The sequence below is a fragment of the Sinohyriopsis cumingii genome, chromosome 8, assembly GCF_028554795.1.
Source record: "Sinohyriopsis cumingii isolate HCF-2022 chromosome 8, ASM2855479v2, whole genome shotgun sequence".
NCBI lineage: Eukaryota > Metazoa > Mollusca > Bivalvia > Unionida > Unionidae > Sinohyriopsis > Sinohyriopsis cumingii.
The window spans coordinates 18,478,848-18,502,048 of record NC_142968.1 but is presented as its reverse complement, the minus strand read 5'-3'; the positions used below and the strand labels follow the sequence as shown (position 1 = coordinate 18,502,048).

The 23,201-nt window shown below is 36.1% G+C and overlaps 2 protein-coding genes across 2 annotated transcripts in view; one reads left to right on the top strand and one right to left on the bottom strand.

Moving 5' to 3' along the window:
• Window positions 1-761: 761 nt before the first annotated feature.
• LOC149793067 (adenosine 5'-monophosphoramidase HINT1-like) lies at window positions 762-6,307 on the bottom strand. The gene is made up of 3 exons (XM_089966966.1): window positions 6,182-6,307; window positions 2,692-2,796; window positions 762-1,189 (listed from the first exon to the last, which is right to left on the bottom strand). The coding sequence occupies exons 1-3, from the start codon at window positions 6,287-6,289 to the stop codon at window positions 1,025-1,027; spliced, it is 378 nt and encodes a 125-aa protein (XP_089823092.1). The 5' UTR covers window positions 6,290-6,307; the 3' UTR covers window positions 762-1,024.
• A 177-nt stretch (window positions 6,308-6,484) lies between these two features.
• Window positions 6,485-23,201, top strand: part of LOC149793066 (ras-related protein Rab-31-like) — a 40,611-nt gene continuing 23,894 nt past the window's right edge. Inside the window, exons 1-3 of the mRNA XM_089966965.1 lie at window positions 6,485-6,688; window positions 12,869-12,965; window positions 18,339-18,408. Coding sequence (XP_089823091.1) covers window positions 6,625-6,688; window positions 12,869-12,965; window positions 18,339-18,408 — 231 coding nt within the window. The 5' untranslated portion in view covers window positions 6,485-6,624. The remainder of the gene's footprint in view (window positions 6,689-12,868; window positions 12,966-18,338; window positions 18,409-23,201) is intronic.

The window sequence follows — 23,201 nt, the reverse complement described above, 5'->3', positions numbered from 1 at the left end:
CTTATTGAAAATAATGATACAAAATTAAAACTGTTAGTATCTGTACAATTTGGTGTTTAACATGTGTCAGTATAGTATTTGCTTCTGATTTTAAACCACTTTCACCTTTAACATTGTTGACCCCATTGCTTAAGTTAGCAAGACAGGAACTTAATGCATTTCAGAGTAAAATCTTTAGATCCATAATCAAAAATTTTCATTTAAATATGGCAACTGATACTAAAGATGTGTGACTTTCAAACTTTTAATCGAAAAACTTCACACTGGTTACAATGATGAAACATACTTTTTGCTTAAGCTGTGTAGATTGGAACTCCCAGCACATCAGCTTATAAATTGGCAACACATAAACACCTAACATAAAAACTTTCTGACCAACTATAATATTATGCCAAAGATTCAAATGAATGCAGCAACAAACGTAGATTTGTTACTTTCAACAACTTTGACACACTTTAACTTTGTTCACAATGATGAATCTGGCTTTTTGCTTAAAGAAGCATTACAGAAATTCCTAGCATAAACTTTACAGTAAAATTGTTCTAAAGTTTCAGTTCAATGCAGCCAATGATAAGTGACTTTCAAAAACTTTCATGCAAAACTTTAACATGGCCCATCATGATGCATAAGCTGGAAAGGCAAGACAACTCCTACCATATAATTACATAAACTTTAAACCTAAAGCGATATTATCTCCGAGTTTCACTTAAATGCAGCAAATATCTAGATTACCAAAAACTGAATACAAATTTTTTCACTCAAGTATTAATTTGTAACCATGATTTATACTTCAGGCAATAGGATATGCATGAGCATGCATCAGATATCTACAGCTGCCGCTGTAATTAACAGAGAAAAAGTACATGTGTTTAGTAAGATGAATCAAAGAAGAATATTTACAAGACACAAGAACATATTTCCATCAAATGAAAACACAACACACAAACAATTTTCTATGGATCATACATGTCAGCATGCTGAATCAGCAAAGGATGACCTCAGTCAAGGGTCAGAACCTTGAGCACTAGCCTGGAGGCCACTCCATCTGCCTGCCTCCCATCACATGGATATGTAAATGGTACACTGATTGGCCACCGTCCCGACCATTGTTAATAGTAATTCTGTAACCATCGTCTAACCCTTGTTCTCTGGCCACCTTCTTGACAACCAGCAGAAGGTGTCCGAGTAGCTGAAATAAGCATGAAATACATGTATATCTAAATTTCTGAAGAAGCAAAAAAAAATATACTTTTCTTAATAAAAGTTTTTATTTTTAAATTATCAAATTTGCAATAACACCAATAAAATTAAATCGAAAAGCAATCCAGGCAAAAAAAATTCAGCACAAACTCTTCCTTTAATTTCCAAAAGTCTTAAAAAGTTCTAGATTTCATAAATAATCTTTGCCTGCTTGGTATTAGTTTGAAAAAACTGTCACTTTGCCTTCCTTTTCTCTTTGTTATGATTTGACAATTGCCACCTTGACATCCTTTTCTTTGTAGTCTCAACTGTCACTTTGCTGTAGTTTCTGGTTTTATGGCTCGACAATCTTCACATTACCCTCCTTTATTCTGTATTATGGCTTGACAACTGTCACTTTACGGTCCTTTATTCTGCATTACGGCTTGACAATTGTCACTTTACAATCCATTATTCTGTATTATGGCTTGACAATTGTCACTTTACGGTCCATTATTCTGTATTATGGCTTGACAATTGTCACTTTACGGTCCATTATTCTGTATTATGGCTTGACAACTGTCACTTTACGGTCCTTTTATTCTGCTATACAGCCTGTCAAAACTTTTTATGGTTGGCTAAATTATCTCTTCCATGAGTAGAAAAAACTTACACAAATAACCTTAAGAAAAGGAAAGACCTGTATAATTTAAAGACTGTGCACAAAAATGTTGTTCCACAAGAAGCCATTGTGAGCATCTTAACACAGTATCAATGAATTTAGTCAGGTTTATGTAATGACAAAGGTACCAAGTTTAAATTTGCACACAAAAAAAACCATGCAGCATTTGTTAAACAACAAAGAATGACAGAATGTGGACTCATTATTGTTTTCATAGATAGATGGTGTTTTACAGCACATAATCTCAAGCAGACTAATTAGTGCCGAGGAAATTACCGCTAAGTGCTTTGTCCTGAAACACACAATGCTAGTCAATATAGGCTGATCTGATAGTAAACATTGAAATCAGAGTCTGACATGATGTGTGATTTGGATTTTTAAGGTAGCTTTAACAATTTTTCATTCATATCACCACGATGTCTGCAGTGTGGCAGTTTATAGTGATATCTAGCTCTGGGGCATCATGCCGCAGACATGCAGCATGATGTCCCACCCAATCATATTATCCTGACACGAGGCCAACCAGTCCCAACACTAACCTCTTAATTCTGAGCACCTAGCGAGGCTTCTGTCAGTACCATTTTTATATCTTTGATATGGCTTGGCCGGGAGTCGAACCCGTGACCTCCCGCTTCTGAGGAGTCTGACATGATAACCACTGACTATCCAATATGACATCAGTAGATTGCATCTAACTTCTTGTACATTCCCGAGCGCATGGGTTAGTGGTATCTTGTTTACAATGGCCATAAACATTTCAAAATATCCCACCTGAAATTTTATCATTCATAAGCATATGTTCATGACATAAAGAATATGTTAAGTTATACCTGCTGATCTTCAGCTTCAGCTTCATCCAACATTACAATTGGTTTCTTTGGTACCACCAGGAAATGGATAGGGGCCTGTGGTGAAATGTCCTTGAAACCAATGCACTGAAAAGAGGAGACCATACTGTAATACAACCCAAGAAACATTCATTTATACAACAGTTACTTTCAGATTACGGATAATACTTGGGGAGAGGGGAGCATGCACATGAAACACATTCCCCCAAAAACCATTATTACCCTTAACGGGTTGATAACCAAGTGCTAATAGCATTTGTCTGACTCATTTATAGACAAAAGCTTGATTCTACTGCTTCTTTAAAAATTTTTGCTTTCCACTGATGTCCCTTCATAGTATTCCTGCTACAATGAATGTTTGGATGATTCTTGAGATTTTCTTAGGATTTCAGTATTAAGGTCCCAAAACAGAATCCCAATGATATATTTATTGCACTTCTGAAAAAGAGACAGGCCTAAATGCCATATTATGAAAGTTACAAGAATAAATGCTAAATTATAAATGACAAGCCTAAATGCCAAAATTATAAATGTGACAGGCCTAAATGCCAAATTATAAATGACAGGCCTAAATGCCAAAATTACAAATGTGACAGGCCTAAATGCCAAATTATAAATGCCAAGCCTAAATGCCAAATTATAAATGCCAAGCCTAAATGCCAAATTATGAATGACAGGCCTAAATGCTAAATTATAAATGCCAAGCCTAAATGCCAAATTATAAATGACAGGCCTAAATGCCAAATTATGAATGACAGACCTAAATGCCAAATTATAAATGACAGGCCTAAATGCCAAATTATGAATGACAGACCTAAATGCAAAATTATGAATGATAGGCCTAAATGCCAAATTATGAATGATATGCCTAAATGCCAAATTATAAATAACAGGCCTCAATGCCAAATTATATATGACAGGCCCAAAAGACAAATTATAAATTACAGGCCTAAATGCCAAATTAAAAATGATACAGGTTTCAATGTACCTCCAAAAAAAGTCACAGGGCAAAGTCCTTTTGGTTTTCTAACAGAAGAAGATGAAGTTTACATTTTTAGGCTACTGAGTTGACCACTACACCTGATAGCATGACCTGTTTCATTTATTTAATACATGCTTTCTGTATAAAACCATTATATGCCTTCTATAAACACCTTTATGTGCATTTTATACTGATTTCATACATGCTTTCTATATACACTTTTAAAGTCTTGTCCAACTCTTTTTTTACTTGTATATTAAAACCTTTCATGCATGCATACATATATCCTAAGTGTGTATTAGCCAATCCTTACATATAATTAGACTGGGGTCTATTTATGTAAGTAATATATCTTTAATTTTTGGATATAAATCACATTTTTACTCTTGTTTTTAATGTATTTTTAACACAGAAACAAGATTCTTAATAACTAGTTCCTTTAACTAAATTAGCATGCTTTTATATGTGTGAATGTATATCATGTACATACACCAATACATATGAATGTTTTTACATTTGTACACAAGCATGAATGTAACTAATTGTATGTAGGTATGACTAAATGCAAAATTAAGTTTCTTCCTGTTTTTCAATTAAATCTGTGTATTCTATATGATATTAATATGCCTTTGCTAAGGATCATTGCTGTGGATCAAATATTTCCAACAGTGTAAGGGGAAGAAGATTCATTGAGAGTGCATCAAAACACATTATTTAAGGGTTGCCTGGTTGCATGCATGCAAAGATAATGACAAAATGTTACTCCCATTTTTCTTTATAAAAAGAACTTATTTAGGTGGTATATTTTCTAATAACATGGTGGTAAGTGCGAACATGATGATACAGGAGGATATGTTGCATCATCCACCCATTTCTGCAGTTACTCTGTTTTGGTGCAGTGTCATAAATTTCCATTTCTCAAAAGAATGCATCTCACAGTGAGGTCATGAGAACAACATTTGTTTACACTAATCAGCAATGAGTCACATAAACAGAAAAGTTTGTTCAAATCAAACCATTATCAGCTGTGAAATGAACAAAGGTCAATACCACAAAAAACAAATTCATTTCACTAAAATCTCTTTTTTTCCTATCAGCAAGACCACATAAAAATCTGTGCTAATTATTTGGATGGGGCAAATTAACTTCCTGCCATAATCAATAGCCAGACAGCTATTGAACCTGTGACAGCAACATTATTGGCAGTGGATAATTGCAGCAGTAACACTGTTTAGAATAATGTACTGCATTATAAACTTTTATGTGGAGATAGTGTTACTGATTTTCACAGATGGTTCTTTGCAATTATAAGTTGTGCATATTTACAAGAAACATACTTTGCTTGTATTATTATTATTATCGTGTGCATGCTCAGCCATTTAACATCATCATCAGCAAGGTGCAGAGCCTGCAGTCCACCAGGAAACTTTGTCAGTGGACAGTAGTTCACAATGTGTGACATGGTCTGACAAGTTCCACAAGAAGAAGAGTTAGTGGCCTGACACCATCAGACAAGGTTGACGGCAGAATGACCCTGTCCTATCTGAAAGCAGTTCAGTGTGGTCCACAGATGACATGAAAGGTTGAAGCCTGGAGGGCAGACAGATGGCTCAGTTATGAGGGTGTTGTTTACAACCTCTGCTGAAGACCACTCAACACTCCATGCTGAGACAGATGTCATATCCTCTGGCAAATGAACCTAACCAGACTGGGCATCTCGAAGACAAGCGGACTGCTGGATGTGAGGCGATGTTCATGTACAGTGGAAGTTTATCACTAGCATAGAACTTAGCCAACATTTTTGTGATTGCTTCCTGGCGATACAGATGTGGAGGATGAATGTTGATAAGTACCTGCAGCCATGGTAAAGGAGTTGGAAGTAGTGTTCCGGAGATTATGCACATTGTTGTGTTGAGCAAGACATCAATTAACTTAGTGTAGGATGATCGAGCCCAGACAGGAATGCAATACTCAGCTGTCAAATAAGATGACCAGTGCTGATGTCCTGAGTGTCTAAGCACTAGCACCCCGGGTTGAGCCAGCCAGTTTGTGGAGTAGGTTGTTTCGAACGCAAAGTTTTGCTGCAGTTTCTTTGTTGGTTATTATATTTAACTAATACACTATATTAAATGTGAACAATGAGCTCATTATTATTCATGAAACATCTGTAACAATGCAATAGCAGTCAAACAAGATCATTAAAAAAAATCAATATACACTGTATATATGGGGTCGTGTGGTTAAAAGCATGCCAAATGGCGTACAGGGGAATATATCACAGTCATTTGATATTCTTGCTTTGCTACAATAACTGAAGTTGCAAAGGAAATGACAGGTGCGCTATGAAAGCTTATTTATGAAATAGTGAAAGTAGGTGCGTCAAAACCAAGGACGACAATATAATGTACATAATTGCTGTGCAGCCACCGGTACTACAATAAAATATGCACAGACAACAAATTAACTGCAGAGATTTCACGAGAATAAAACCTGATCATCTTCATAAATAAGGTTGCATGGTATTTCTTTTCGGATAATCTTTCCAAATATTGTATCTCCACCCGGCTTCGCAGTCTGTGCCTTCTTGGTTTCTTCCATGTTATCCAAATAGCAACACTTACATAGACGCTGATAGAATTTCAAATTTCTCTGTTTTTTTATAATAGCATAAATTCTTTCGAAATAATAATCATATTAATTTATTATGATATAACTGCATTTGTAGTTAGTAAATACATTCAAGTAAAATTGGATTTCACCTTTTGGCTACATTTAGTTTTGTAGTCAATCACGTGATATAAAAATGGTGGCTGATTCTCTCATGTATTTTCTTAGAAGCAAATTTTTTAACACGGTTGTTTTCATTAGATTACATTCGTGCAGCCTGTAATACTTATTCTTGTGGCATCCTAAGTAGCAATCACGCATCACAGATGTCTCAGCAAGAGGGGAAGATGAAATCACTGGAGGCGAAGGTTGTTGTGTTAGGATCTCAAGGCAAGAAATTAATATCTTCCAAACTGAAACAGCAGTCAGCGGGAGTTTAACGTAAACTCCGTGACCAAACAGACCATCAAGATAATTTTATTATCATATTGTATTTGATCTAAACTGATCTCTCCCTAATACTTAAATGTGTGCTTTCCTGTCTCTACCTAAGTATAATGTAAATTGGGTGTAAGAAAAAATCCCATACCCCCCCCCCCACCAACACCCTCTTCCCAGCACAATGAAAGATAGAACATATCCTCTCCCCAGTCAAAGTTTTTAAACGTTTTAAACCATTGCAAATATACTGATTTATTTTGAAACAGGATAGATGAAAAAGAAGAAATGTAACATGTTTCAGTTAATTAAATTATGGAATTTTATGTTACTCAAACATTTTTCAAGTACTTCCCAAAATGTGACAGCAATGGTCTAATAAAGTAAATTTAGAAGGGTCAATCTCGGAAAATTCTGACAGAACAGAATATGCATGGCTTAGATTCACCCATTATATTATTCAGAAGTATAGATATATGAAAAAGTTTAATATTTATGTAATTCAGTTTTCATATTTATTAGAAATCAGTTGTAAACAATTTAATTTTATTTATATTTTTTTAAATGACAAATCCAAGAATTTACTAAAGAAACTCTTTCACTCACTTTTTAGACTTTCTGATATTTTCTGTTCTTTATTTCCAAATGGATACATCAATCTTTCTGGGTTTTTTTTCTTTACCTTTATATGTGTTCTTTTATTTTGTTATCAGTTTTTCATTTATTGTGAAAACATATTTATTTCACTCCCTTAACATGTCATTAATAGTTATAAGAAAGTGATAATGGGATCATATTACATGACATTGATTAAGTATATGCTGTGGTACAGGGTGAAATGTTTCAGGTCACTGGATTCAGGAAGTTGATTGGTGAATTATATTCGAAGCATACACACATATATGTATATGTACTTTTCAGAAGTAAATGGTCACTGGACAAAACTCTTTTAATTAGAAGAAAGGTTTATTCATCATATGGGTAACAGCTTATGAGCAAGAAAGATAAACAAGATGTAAAGCATTAATCTTTTACATAACTCGTCCAAATTCACCTGCAAGTCCGAGTTTTCATGAATTGACCATACTTATTAAAGTGAGGTGACAAAGCACATATGTGTGCAATTAGTCTTAGGTGAAAACAGTCATTAGGCATCTTAATCTCCATGTCAAAATCAAAATCTTACCCACACATAATACATCTTTTGTATACTAAAGGGAAGCCAGCACAAAACTTCATATATTTATGATGGTTTATAAAGGTGAAAAAGAGCTAAACTAAGACTTGGGAAGGGGATTTTTGTCCTGTCATTCATTTTGCTTTGGGGGAGTTTGTCCTTGGGAATTTGGTCCTTGGGGGAGTTGGTCCTTGGCGATTTTGTCTGTACCCTATGTAAGTTATTGCCTGCCTGCTAACCTACCTACCAATCTAAGTTACTAAGTAACATGCCAATATCATGTCTTCCTGCCTATATAAACACCTTGCAGAGACATAAATAGTTCATTGCAAATACCCTCAGCGATTTGTTGATGGATTATCATAAGATGCACGGATTGTTTTTAATATTGTGAGAGATGGCTGTGAAATTATAGTGTGGCATACACAATAATAAAAATTTGGAAGAAATTATTCTTCCTGTACGATATCTGTGCCGGAAGAGACTATTTGTTTGGCCCCTCGTCTACTTCTCAAGATATGATGCTTCTTCCTTGGAAAAAGATAGGTCTAGAGCACTACACTTCTCTAACACCCCTTCTCATATGATGAATCTGAATTACTTGTATCCTTTTTGTATATGCATACCTGACACAAGTCAATTGGCCACTCTGCAAATAATGACTTGGGTTTGAAGTTCTCTGAGAACTTGCCTCTTAATGATAGAATGGCAGCATTTGGCACATTTTGATGAAGTTCATCCTAAAATAGGTTTTCCTTATTTGCTGTAGGCGATGGTATGTTTGATGCTGCTTGTTTATCAGAAACAATGTGCACAGATTCATTATTTGAAAGGTGTCATTTTTTTTACTGCAGACTGTTAGTCCATATTTTTAAGTCTTTTATATGGCATGTCAGATTTAGCTGAATTAGGAAACATCCAGTATGCAGGTACATCAGTTACTATAGGCTCTTTGCATATTCTCGCACCTTTCTCCAAGGCAAACAAAACTGCGGCAGTGTGAGTACAACATTCCCCCAGTCCTGCCATGCATGTGCAATGTGCTGATTCCACACTCCCATTATGTGCCAACAATAACCCGTGGCTCTAGAAGTTTCTGTCTGACTCGCACAGAATGGGTGACCTGGAATTTAGAATGAAGGAAACATAACAAGTTTTAATATATATAATGTTTAATATTGTGTAAGTACTCTAGCTTTTTGTACATGTCAAATGTATCCATACATGTACATGAGGAATGTACACATGTGCTATCAATCAACCATTATTAAACATGTGTAGTTACAGCAAACTCACAAACAGATGAATAGTTCGAATAAAATTGAAAATGCTATAATTGTTATTTTAACTCTATAAATCTGTCATCACAAACAACCTACTGCAGTAATACAGTGGAGTTAACTGAAGTTATGTTACGAAAAGAGAGAAAGAAAAAATAGTGTAAGTGTAAGTACCTTTGCTCTCAACAAATGAACCCCATTAATTTCCTTGTGCAGTATTTCCTGGATCCAGCCGTCTTGGAAAAGCATGTAAGCATCAAGAGACTTGTAGTTCTTCAACCGTTTCTTGGTGTATGCTGATTGTTGAAAAATCAAAAAATGAACAAGGTCTGCATAGCTGTCCTCAGGCCATTTTGTCTGATCATCACTAAAAGCTTCAGCAGGCAGTTTATATGAATCAATCTGTATTTTAGTAGTTTTCTGGATGTATCTCTCACGAACATCCCCCACAAGTGATAATTAGTATTGATCATAGATTTCTTTGTTGTCTTCTTCATCATAACTATCAAGGTCAACTATCCATTTGTTGGGGCTTGGTGGAAACAACCCATAGGCTCTGCATACAAATTATAATGCTGGTGTGGTAAGGAAAGGGAAGCAAATCTAATTTTTCAATAGGCAAGATCATGCTGTATTCATTTTGAAAGTCTAAATATTTCTGACTCTTTTGTTACTACACCATGCCTATTGTTACTACAACATGTCTTTTGTTACTACACCATGCCTTTATCAATATCAGTGCATCTTTGTTTAAATAAATTCAAGATATTTTTTCATTACCCACACATTGACTATTCCAGGCATCTCCAAAACAATATGCACAAGCGCATTTTTTGATTTCATGAACTCCAAAGATGCATCTGTTTATGTTAGACAATCTAAGCTACATAATGTAACAAATGTTACATGTGAACATCTTCGCTAGCCAAGGTTCCAATATGATCCATACCACCTTGGTGTACTGAGCAAATATTTCTGTGCTTGGGGTCTGTAAATTTCATTTGATGAGCAGCAAGCCACCACATCCAATCAAAATTAAGTTATTCAAATTTGAACACTGTTTCTACATGATTGATACATAGGGAGCACACAACTTGAATGGACTGATAAATAAGCAATTTTCCGCTGCTGGTCCGTGTTTGTACAAATGCCTCTCACTCAGATACACCAGTAATGGCTTCCCTCTGGTACATAGTCATCCTTTCGATGTTAAACTTATAAAGTATCCTTTTGAAGTCATTTGCCTCCACCATTTTCACTAGATGTACAGTGCACCACTGACCGCTCTGGTGGCCTAGTGGTTAAAGCGTCCACCTTGGATGCAGGAGGTCATGGGTTTGAACCCAGGCTGAGTCATACCAAAGACTTTTAAATATGATACTAACAGCTGCCTCGCTAGACATTAAGAGATTAGTGTTAGGACTGGTTGGCCTGGTGTCAGGATAATGTGACTGGGTGGGACATCATGCTACATATCTGCAGCATGATGCCCCAGTGCTAGACATCACTATAAACTGCTACACTGCTGACATCACAACCATATGACTGAAACATTTTTAAGCTTCATTAATAATTCAGATTACACACACACATGCTATTGGTTAGTTGGCATTACATACTAAGGGAGGCAACTCATGAAATCCAACAGATGTTTGATCCGTCAATGTGTAGATAGGATTATCATATTGGAACCTCGGCTAGTGAAGATGACATGTTGACTGCTTTATACGTTATGTCATTTTAATCTATATTTAATTAGTACATATAATTTGTTTTACCATATCAGGGCTGAAAATTAACACTAATCAACTGTCCAGTGCTTAGTGATTTTGCCAAATGATCATTGAAACCCAGCCATCACTAAACCTTAGAAGTTACAGTGAAAATTACAGCTGTTTGCTATCATAGCTGTTAAGAAATGGTCATGAACCGACATTTTGTTTTATTTTTTAATTGCACTGTTAATTGTGTTAAGTGAGCATGTACCAACATCCTCCACTTCACAAGGTACACTAAATGCTCACAAGAGCCAGCGTGACTTCAGGAAAAGACAGAGGACCATAGACATGGTTTTTGGAGCTCGTCAACTGGGGAGAAATACAATGAAAATACTCCAACAAGTGCATGACATTCATCGCTCTGACAAAAGCTTTTGACACAGCTGTGGAAGCCTTTGGAAGATCATGGCAAAATTTGGTTGCCCAGAGAAATTCATTATAATGGTTTGGCAATACATGTTCATGTTATGGATGGTGGTGAGTCTTCTGAACTATTTCCATGCAGTCACCAATGGAGTCATGCAAGGCTATGTGTTGGCCCCAACCCTCTTCAGCATGATATTCTCCACTATGGTTACTGACTGTGACACTGGGAACAACATCAGATACCGGACTGATGGCAGGCTCTTCAGTCTGAGGAGACTTAAATGGAAGGCAGAGGCACAAGAAGTGACTGTTCATGATCCCCTATTTTCTGGTAACTGTTCCCTAGATGCCAAATCTGTGTCTCACATACAGCACCAAATGGACCATTTATCTTGAGCTTATCCCATTTAAGTCTCGCAATCAGTATCAAGAAGACAGGTGATGCACCATCCTGCAATAGGAAAACCTTACTTAGAGCCTACCATCACAGTAAATGGCCAAACCTTCCATGCAACGGACAATTTCAGCAGCACATTGGCATGTGTAGTCCACGTTGATGATGAAACAAATATGTGGTTTCCACAGCAGTTTGGTGGGAAACATTTTTCTGCTTTTTTAGAAGGGTTAAGCAAATTTCGGGGTTTTCCCGGGTTCTTCCTCCACCATTAATACTGGCCACCATGTATAGCCTATCATGTGCTGAAAAATGACATTAAACCCTACAACAACAACAACAACAACAACCATATTGCACTGAAATATGATGGAGAATCCTATCAGAATACATTTCACACCACAAAAATGCACCTTCTAGTTAAGCTGCAGTAATTGAATGTTGAAACACAGTTAAATGACATGTTAGATACCTCCAGTTTTTGATCATGTCACTGGAAATTATCTTAACATGTATTTTAACCCATTAGGGTATTACATCATTTGCTGAAAATTGTCAATACATTGGAATCTTTTAACTCAATAGGCACCTTCCATTTATACCAATGCATATCATTTGAGCCATATCAAATCCACTTGGGCCTCTTCTTTTTTTGGGGTGGGTGGGTGGGATTTATATGTTTCATGGATTCTTTTCTATATGCTTGGGAATGAAAATGTCTTCTACTATCCCTAGCCTTTAATGTCATTCTATTAACATTTTAACAAGATTCACCAAACCATGGTTATTTGAGCTCACCAGACTTTAATGCATGATCACTGTGACAATATATATTGAATATAATAATGTAATAAATGTAATATCACGTGTTTACTGAGGACTCTGGTAGGTATATGTGTATTTAGTCCTCTTTTTACTATTGTTTATTTTATGTATCAGAAGCAATTTATTCTTTGTTAAATGATATTTCAAGTACTTAAAGAACCAGAAAATTTCATTATAGACCAGAATGTTCCAGCTTTGGGGTGTTTAGTTCTATGCTTGATTTTCTTCTGCATTTAGTATGTGGTTATACATTGTATTTTTTTAATGAGTTCTTTAAAGATAATTTCAATATTTTGTTTTACTTTTTTACAGGTGTTGGGAAGACAAGTGTTGTAATTAGATATGTTGGAGGAATGTTCAGTAAGGCTGTAAGCCCAACCATTGGAGCCTCATTTTTCACATACAAATTGTGAGTGCTTTATAGAATGTTAATTTTCCAACTTGACACATAGTCTCATGAAATCAGCACCTTCTTCCATATCATGAACAAGTTTGGAAGATATTTGTAATTTAGCTTCCAGGGTTTTTCATGAGATATAGAGGGAAAAATCTCTGGCTCACTGAATCATGTTCAACCAACCCACCAATGCTCTTTTCTTTCTTTGGCTGAGCCCACCTTGGTGGAATTTTGATGTAGTGATCTCTTTGTCTCTTTGGTGTTCATAGGAATGCCCATGTGTATATATGTCTGCACTCTAAAGTGAGGGGTGGGGGCAAGTAGTGTAAGGCACATGCCTTTACAGATCACTCACATCCCACCTCTGTCCACATGGGTTCATGTGGAGGCTTGGCCAGTATGGGCATATAAGAAAGCTTGCCAGTATCTTCCTGTAGACTAGTGGTTCTTCCCAGGCTCTGACCTGGTTCTTTCCCCATTAAATATACTGGCAACCATCATGTATAACCTATCATGTGCTGAATAATGACATTAAAACCTCACAAAACCAAACCAAACCTAAATTGAGTCTTAATGTATTTGGCATTAAGTTAGTGTTCAAGTTTTTGTGATTAAATGTTAATGTTTTGGTCATTAAATTTAGTGATAAAGTTTATGGGATTACGTTTGATGCTAAAGTTTATGGGATTAAGTTCAGTATTAAAGTTTATGGGATTGATTTCATTGTGAAAGATAATGGGATTAATTTCATTGTGAAAGTTTATGGGATTAATTTCATTGTGAAAGTTTATGGGATTAATTTCATTGTGAAAGTTTATGGGATTAATTTCATTGTGAAAGTTTATGGGATTAATTTCATTGTGAAAGTTTTTGGAATTAAGTTCAATGTTAAAGTTTATGGGATTAATTTCATTGTGAAAGTTTATGGGATTAATTTCATTGTGAAAGTTTATGGGATTAATTTCATTGTGAAAGTTTATGGGATTAATTTCATCGTGAAAGTTTATGGGATTAATTTCATTGTGAAAGTTTATGGGATTAATTTCATTGTGAAAGTTTATGGGATTAATTTCATTCTGAAAGTTTATGGCATTAATTTCATTGTGAAAGATTTTAGAATTAAGTTCATTGTAACAGTGCTTGGGATTCAAATTCAGTATTGAAGGCTATGAGAAATTCAGTGTTAAAGTTTATGGAAATAAAATCAGTATTAACAATTTTGGGATTAAGTCCATTGTTTCATTTTGTGGGATTCATTTCAGTGTTAAAGACTTTGGAATTAAGTAGAGTTAAAGTGCTTGGGATTAAATTCAGTATTAAGGCTATGGGAAATTCAGTATTAAGGCTATGGGAAATTCAGTATTAAGGCTATGGGAAATTCAGTATTAAAGGCTATGGGAAATTCAGTATTAAGGCTATGGGAAATTCAGTGTTAAAGTTTTTGGGATTGAGTTCTGAGTTAAACATTTTGGGATTAAGTTTAATGTTTTTGGTATTAAATTCAGTGGTAAAGTTTTTGACATTAACTTCATGTTTTGGAATTAAGTTTAGCAGCACAAATTTTGGGATTAAATTCAGTATTCAAGTATTTGGGATTAAATTCAGTGTTAAAGTATTTGGGATTAAATTCACTGTTAAAATTTTGTGGATTAAGTTCACTGTCAGAGTGTTTGGGATTAAGTTAAGTTGTAAAGTTTATGGGATTAAATTCATTGTTAAAGTGTTTTACTGTCTTGCCAAATTAAAGGTGGACTGGACTAAAAATTGCATCTCTTGTTCCTAATTAAGTTTATAAATAGCACCTGGACACATGATGAGACTCTCAGAGCTAAATTCCGCAGTTAAACTCCTGTCATTAGTTAGTGTAATAGAATATTTTACATCAGTGCACATCTTTTAAATTTACAAGTTGAATAATTTCCTTGTTTCCAAACCTAGGCATGCTGAGCAGAAGATTCAAATTACTAAGAACAGTTTAATAAATTTCATAGGAAGGGAAACTAATTGTACAAGAACCTACTTACATGTTTGTTGTATTCACTAACTTTAAAACTAATGTACTGATTTAACCATATGATATGACACATGTTTATTTGAATAAATATTTGATATTAGTCTCTGGAGTATAATATGGAAAACATGATATACAATTTTTATATCAAACATGGGAATAAAATTAGCAAGTTAAAGATTGGTTTTAAATGTGCCCCAGAAAAGCTTATAAATTAATCGTTGTCTACTTACATGGTTCACATGGTCATTAATGATCATTCAGAGTCATTGAGAAATGAACACCTCATTTCCTGGCCTTGAAAATCATTGATTTTTCATGTAGGTCATTGACTGTCCTTGAATTTTAAAGACTTTGATTCAAAATGAAATGTTATGGAAAATTTCACTGTCAAGTCATTTATTTTACATTGTGCAAGGATTGGAAGTACAGTTTGATTTTTCATCATCTGCCAGTCATTCTGTCATTATGAGAATCAACGGGAAGTAATTAGACATGGCGTATAGCATCCCCTTTACATGATGTGAATAATGCACATGTACTCTTTCATTTCACCACATGTTTTTGCTAAGCAAGGATGGTTCATTAGTGACAGGTTCTTTTTTAAGGAGAAATCGTTGCAAAATGCCTGGAAAGTGCAATAGTAGGTTGCAAGGCTAAAGCATCATTAAGTGGCTGAAAAAAGATGCAACCTTGAAATACAGAGTGCTTATAATAAGCAGATCTGATGGACACCGATAATGGTTCTGCTGATTGTGCAATTTCGGGTCCATTTATTTTTAATACCCTATAAGGTAAACCATTGCATTTTGTTTTGGGAAGTGTTGTCATTAGAAACAATATGTTCCAACTGAAATTCTTCACTTTCATAAGTGTAAATGCTGTAATTTGATTGGTGGATCTAAATGGGAAAAGAACATGGCTTCAGTGGCTATCAGGTCCATTACATTGGCAATCTTGATTTTTTTTCTTCAGATTGGCTTGTAAATTAGTGGAACTTTTTATGTGAAGCTGTGACAAACTATGACGTGTATGAAATATGGGCATCCCAACAGGCAATATAGGCATCCCAACGGCAATATAGGCATCCCAATGGCAATATAGGCATCCCAACAGGCAATATAGGCATCCCAACTGTATCTTAATAATATGTAGCATAGTAACAGTCACAGAAGAGAAGATTTTGAAAGAATGAGGTAAAGAAAACTCATTCTTTCCTATACTGCTTGAAGAGGGTAACCAGCCCTTGTTATGCAGATCAAAACCCATGTCTTGTGCATTTGGTTGAATATTGTTAGTCCTTCTGTTTGTTGCCTGCTGTACAGACTTCCAGTAACATTGTTTGCCCTTCTTTTTGTTGTCAGTTATACAGCCATCAGATAAAATTGCTCTTTTCAGTTGCTTTTATTTCATTTGGGATGAATCCTTCACCCTACCCACACCATTATTCAAACCTTTTAGACCAACAATACAGGGTTGTACATGTCAGTCATGGATTACTGGTTTACAGGGATCGTCCTGGGCTTCGCCAATGTCGCAAATTGCGATTGTTTTTCCTTATTGGCGACAAAAATATCCCATCTGGCGATTTTTTTGGCAACAGACTTTTTGGTTATTTAATTTGTACATACAATCATGGATTTGGACTGGATAAATTAAAAGGGAGAATGAAAGGAAGCCACAAACTTGACTAAGCAATGCATTGGAATCAATCTGTTACACAAACGATCATTTGTTCATATTGACAACCCCATCTTTACAGTGCATTGTTACATCATAATCTGCTTATGCTGACATCTGGGCTGAGTACTGTATGCTGTGTTACAGTCAATCATGCTACCGAACTGTACCTACAACTGACCGACTTCTGAAGACGTGAATAGAACAGATACAATTAATTGAATGACTAATCCTTCTATTGTTTTTTTTTTTTTTTACATATACCAATACAATAGTTTTGTTGAACCTTCATAGAAAACTGATAACCTTTGAAGTACCGACTACTGCGTATAAATACAAAGCAAATGGAAAAAATCTCAATCACAATTATATCTGTCGCCTGTGCAGCATTTTACTCATTGATCTTTTCCTTTTGCCCTCAATCCGTGTTACGGCTGCAGAGACTTAAACTCCGCAACAAGAAATAGCAAAAAAAACAAAACAACAGTTTTGCATAATTAATAATTATTTATTTCTCAAAATACAGGAGTGAAAGAATCCCTAAATTGGGTGTGAATTTATGCTTATATATACGGTCCAATATTGCCAGGTGTTGACTCATGTAAGTTTCATTCGTGGGAATGGAGATCCTATTTTGTTTGTTGAGAAAAGTTATACAGCATTCAGTGATCATTCTTGGGATTTAGGAAGCAATTCACTACAAGCTTTGTGAAGCTAGCCATAAGGGGTGGGGGGCTGCTGATAGACTACTGGTGTCACCTGTCAGCACTGTAGACTGTGAACGTGGATTCAGTAAGATGAACCTCATAAAAACTGACATCAGAAATAAACTCTGCATCTCATCTCTCAAGAATTTAATGAGAATCAGCATGTACAGATGTGAAAAATTAGACTTTGAAACTGCATTCAACAAGTGGGCAGCCCTAAAATCGCGACGGATCTTCATGTAGCACTTTGTAACATTTTGTTAATGCTTGTTGTAATTAGAGTATTAACTAACCCATCTTTTGTAATTTTCATTGCCTGCTACATTAATAGACTAAATTAACACTTGAAAAAATGTACACTACTTGTTCTGGCGACACTTTTTGAAAATTGGCGACAAAATATTGAGGTTGGCGATTTTTTGGGCGACCGCTTTTTAAAAGCCAGGACCATCCCTGGGTTTATATCACTTTGAAGGTTGTAAGTAAAAACAGGCCTGAAAACATAAATTTACCAAATACACAGTTTGTTTACATTTTATTTGCATTTCATTTACAATTGCACTCATCTGCCATAATCATTACTTTACTTTATGGTCTTAGAAATGCATTCATATTTTGTGTTAAAGCGAAATGATAAAAATCAGTTGGGTGTAGTAACTGTGCGAAACAAATTTGGATAAAAAGATCTGTAATACTTTTCTTTATTATTATTATTTTTTCATCCAACTTATATTAGCTTATTGCTGTTTCCAGTTTGTTCTTGAGTTCAGTAATGGACACAGTTTATACCAATGTTTTCTTTTGTTGTTTGTTTTTGTGTTTGCGATAAAATATTATAAAGTCAAGGCATTATAAATAGGGTAGGTCATGTTACCAGCCTTCTAAATTCTATCTCATTTAATGTTGTTTTTACTTATTTGGGATGAACTGGAAATGCATTAAATGGTATTTGTAAATCTGAAGAAGTTTATTATTTGTTTGTTCCAGGAACCTGGAGAACTACAGAGTGAAGCTCCAGGTATGGGATACAGCAGGACAGGAGAGGTTCAGGAGTATGGTAGGTAACAAATTATAAATTGTTAATAAAGCATATTTTACAGCTGAGACTGTTTTGTTCCAATCCTTGAGTGTTTTGGATCTCTAATAATTATCCTCCATCCACAACATTTTTAAAAAGAAACAGCTTAGATGTATTTCAGGGGTCAAACTTGCAGGCAAAAATAATGTCAATAATTACTTATTTCATGAGAAGTCACCAGTTTAATGCATTGGAGTGATTTCCACTTCGCTCACTGATTTAGAGAACTGGCTCATCCAGTAAAACATGGCTTAAGATTACCCCTCTTAATCCCAATACTAGTTTCCCAAAACATAAAGGTTTTGGTGCATGAGTAAACCCTCCCTAGCAACCTGTTATGTACAACATTCATTGTTTGGTGCATGAGTGAACTGTCTCTAGCAACCTGTTAGGTACAACATTCATTGTTTGTTGCATGAGTGAACCTTCCCTAGCAACCTGTTATGCACAACATTCATTGTTTGGTGCATGAGTGAACCCTCCCTAGCAACCTGTTATGTACAACATTCATTGTTTTGGTGCATGAGTGAATCCTCACTAACAACCTGTTACGTACAACATTCATTGTTTGGTGCATGAGTGAACCCTCCCTAGCAACCTGTTAGGTACAACATTCATTGTTTGGTGCATGAGTGAACCCTCCCTAGCAACCTGTTATGTACAACATTCATTGTTTGGTGCATGAGTAAACCCTCCCTAGCAACCTGTTAGGTACAACATTCATTGTTTGATGCATGAGTGAACCCTCCCTAGCAACCTGTTATGTACAACATTCATTGTTTGGTGCATGAGTGAACCCTCCCTAGCAACCCATTAGGTACAACATTCATTGTTTGGTGCATGAGTGAACCTCCGTAGCAACCCGTTAGGTACAACATTCATTGTTTGGTACATTAGTGAACCTTCCCTAGCAACCTGTTACATACAACATTCATTGTTTGGTGCATGAGTGAACCTTCCCTAGTAACCTATTAGGTACAACATTCATTGTTTGGTGCATGAGTGAATCCTCCCTAGTAACCTGTTAGGTACAACATTCATTGTTTGGTGCATGAGTGAATCCTCCCTGACAACCTGTTACGTACAACATTCATTGTTTGGTGCATGAGTGAACCCTCCCTAGCAACCCATTAGGTACAACATTCATTGTTTGGTGTATGAGTGAACCCTCCCTAGCAACCCGTTAGGTACAACATTTATTGTTTGGTGCATTAGTGAACCTTCCCTAGCAACCTGTTACATACAACATTCATTGTTTGGTGCATGAGTAAACCCTCCCTAGCAACCTGTTATATACAACATTCATTGTCTGGTGCATGAGTGAACCCTTCATAGCAACCGGTTATGTACAACAAACATTGGTGGGAACCATGCAGCGTACAGAGATGCTCTTTTTAGTTATTTGTAATCTGTTTCATTTGAAGCTGTGATAAATACATATACCTCACTTATAAGTCGAGTCAAACTGCAACCAACAAAGATCCTGTTCTGCAGTAGCATAATGTGCCTGCAGACCAGGGTATATGTTTGTTCTACTGATTACTCCTAACAAACTGCATTAACCATGACCTGTCAACACATTATGTGACTGCAGATCTGGGTCTGTGCAGTTTGAAGGCTTGACCTAGGGTAACAGCATAGCTCATTACATACTGAAACACAGTATTGCATGGTCTATTTTATGGAGCAAATTGAAATGACAGAACAGGAATAATTCAAGTAGGTTACTACTAACATTAATTATTTCATTTGTTGAAATACCGTGGAGACAAACCTGACATGCTTACAGCTGTCAGGTGGTAACATCTATGATAAAGAGTGAAACTCTATTTCTTGCTTTGAATAAATAGTGCAGTCAATCTTTGGAATTATGCACATACGAAACTATTGAGTGACACATAGCAGTGAAGTAAATAAATTAATAAAATTTTGAAATGTTTGCCTTAAGAAATGCTTCATGGAGTCAGTGCTTTGATTGCCTCATTTTTTTAAAATCATTATCTGGATTGGACACGCATACCTGACTTGTGCTTATCTCTAGATGTAAAATCAGTTAAGAAAGTTCATGATGGTACACCACAAGAGAAATTCTTGGACTTGGAAGCAATGCAGATTACATCCCAAATTTTGAGAAGGCGTGGTGAAGAATTAATGTAATGCATAGACTCTGATTCCAACTTAACAGTAAATCATTAGAAATTATATTATATGACCCATTCTGGAATATGGTAATGTGGTTTGGAACAACTTCATATTACACAAGAAAAGTTAACTCGAACAACTACAAAATGAAGCCAGAAATGTGACTGGTTTAACAAAATTAGAATCTATTGAAGCACTACATGGAGAAATAGGATGGGAAAGTTTTGAATCCAGATAACAAAAACAAAAACCTGTATGCTTGTTTAAAATGATAACTGTTTCAACCTCTCCCAGTTTTGCATCTCTGATTCCACCAGCTGTTAGTGACAATACTCACCATGACTTCTGTCACGTAAATAATTTCCAATTACTACAGGCTAGAACAAGTCTTAATTACCACTCATTTCTTCCTTTGGCCATTGAGACTTGAAATCTTTTACAGCACATTGAATACTCAAAACATTTGTTCCCAGGCACCTTTATTTGAGCAGAAGGAAACTTCAGATTCTTCATGCCCAACATAGAACAAATCACAATTCACTTATTCAATCTTGATATACAAAGAATATAATACGATCACCTCTTTGTAGATATGGATCTATAGAAAGTACACAATACTTTTTTTCTTGCATTTATTGCCAAGAATGACACATCAAACTATTTCAGTCCCTCGCCTCAAATGGTAATTTTTAAGTTTAAGTACCTTCTTGCACCTACAAAGGATTTGAGGTGACAAGTCATTGCAGTTGCTTTTGAGATAGTTTTATTATGATGTATTTCTCACAGTGTTCTAGTCCTATTCCTAATTACTAAAAAGATTTGGTAGAAATGATGTGTGTTACATTAAGTTTGTTGGCATGGGTAATAAAATCACCTTTTTTACAATAGTCAAAAGATATTTCACCAGTTTAAAGAAGATAACTACAAACCATGACTCAAGAAATCTTAGTTTCAACAACTAATATGGTAGATGCAAAAATTACATTACAGGCTTCCCATTTGCAAGTCATTGTGTGTAATTTGCTGCAAGTCATTGTGGGTAATTTGCTGAAAGCCATTGAAGGTAATTTGCTGCAGAACCTTGTGGGTATGACTGCTGTGCTTTTCTTTTATTCAGCCCCAAAGCATGTTACATTTCAGCAAAGGAGAACCGAAGACCAGGAATACGCATAAATATACTTTGGAGAAAATTATATCAAATGATTTGCATAAATGACTGATTCCAACAGGAAGTCCTGCGCCTCATATTGTCTGCTGTAAATTTAGATTCATTTTACCTGGTCATAAAAACATTTGTTGTCATGGTCTGTGGTTATCACTTTTGATTTATGTTTTCAAAAACTAGAATGGTTGACATATTTACCATTGAATTCCACTGTCCATGTCCACACAAATTCCACTGTCCATGTCCACACAAGTTCCACTGTCCATGTCCACACAAGTTCAACTGTCCATTGCCACACAAGTTCCATTGTCCATGTCCACACAAGTTCCACTGTCCATGTCCACACAAGTTCAACTGTCCATTGCCACACAAGTTCAACTGTCCATGTCCACACAAGTTCAACTGTCCATTGCCACACAAGTTCCATTGTCCATTGCCACACAAGTTCAACTGTCCATGTCCACACAAGTTCCACTGTCCATGTCCACACAAGTTCCACTGTCCATGTCCACACAAGTTCAACTGTCCATGTCCACACAAGTTCAACTGTCCATTGCCACACATGTTCAACTGTCCATGTCCACACAAGTTCAACTGTCCATGTCCACACAAGTTCCATTGTCCATTGCCACACAAGTTCAACTGTCCATGTCCACACAAGTTCAACTGTCCATTGCCACACAAGTTCCATTGTCCATTGCCACACAAGTTCAACTGTCCATGTCCACACAAGTTCAACTGTCCATGGCCACACAAGTTCAACTGTCCATGTCCACACAAGTTCCACTGTTCATGGTCACACCAGTTCCACTGTCCATGGCCACACAAGTTCCATTGTCCATTGCCACACAAGTTCCACTGTCCATGTCCACACAAATTCAACTGTCCATTGCCACACAAGTTCCATTGTCCATGTCCACACAAGTTCCACTGTCCATGTCCACACAAGTTCAACTGTCCATTGCCACACAAGTTCAACTGTCCATGTCCACACAAGTTCAACTGTCCATTGCCACACAAGTTCCATTGTCCATTGCCACACAAGTTCAACTGTCCATGTCCACACAAGTTCCACTGTCCATGTCCACACAAGTTCCACTGTCCATGTCCACACAAGTTCAACTGTCCATGTCCACACAAGTTCAACTGTCCATTGCCACACATGTTCAACTGTCCATGTCCACACAAGTTCAACTGTCCATGTCCACACAAGTTCCATTGTCCATGTCCACACAAGTTCAACTGTCCATTGCCACACAAGTTCCATTGTCCATTGCCACACAAGTTCAACTGTCCATGTCCACACAAGTTCAACTGTCCATGGCCACACAAGTTCAACTGTCCATGTCCACACAAGTTCCACTGTTCATGGTCACACCAGTTCCACTGTCCATGGCCACACAAGTTCCATTGTCCATTGCCACACAAGTTCCACTGTCCATGTCCACACAAGTTCAACTGTCCA

Bases quoted from the DNA above. Each gene is read 5' to 3' on its own strand.
- LOC149793067 (XM_089966966.1), bottom strand. From the start codon at position 6,289: ATGGAAGAAACCAAGAAGGCACAGACTGCGAAGCCGGGTGGAGATACA. The intron at 2,797-6,181 runs GTTTTATTCTCG...TCCTCTTTTCAG, and splicing joins TTATTTATGAAGATGATCAG to TGCATTGGTTTCAAGGACAT. The intron at 1,190-2,691 runs GTATAACTTAAC...TGCTTATTTCAG, and splicing joins CTGAAGCTGAAGATCAGCAG to CTACTCGGACACCTTCTGCT.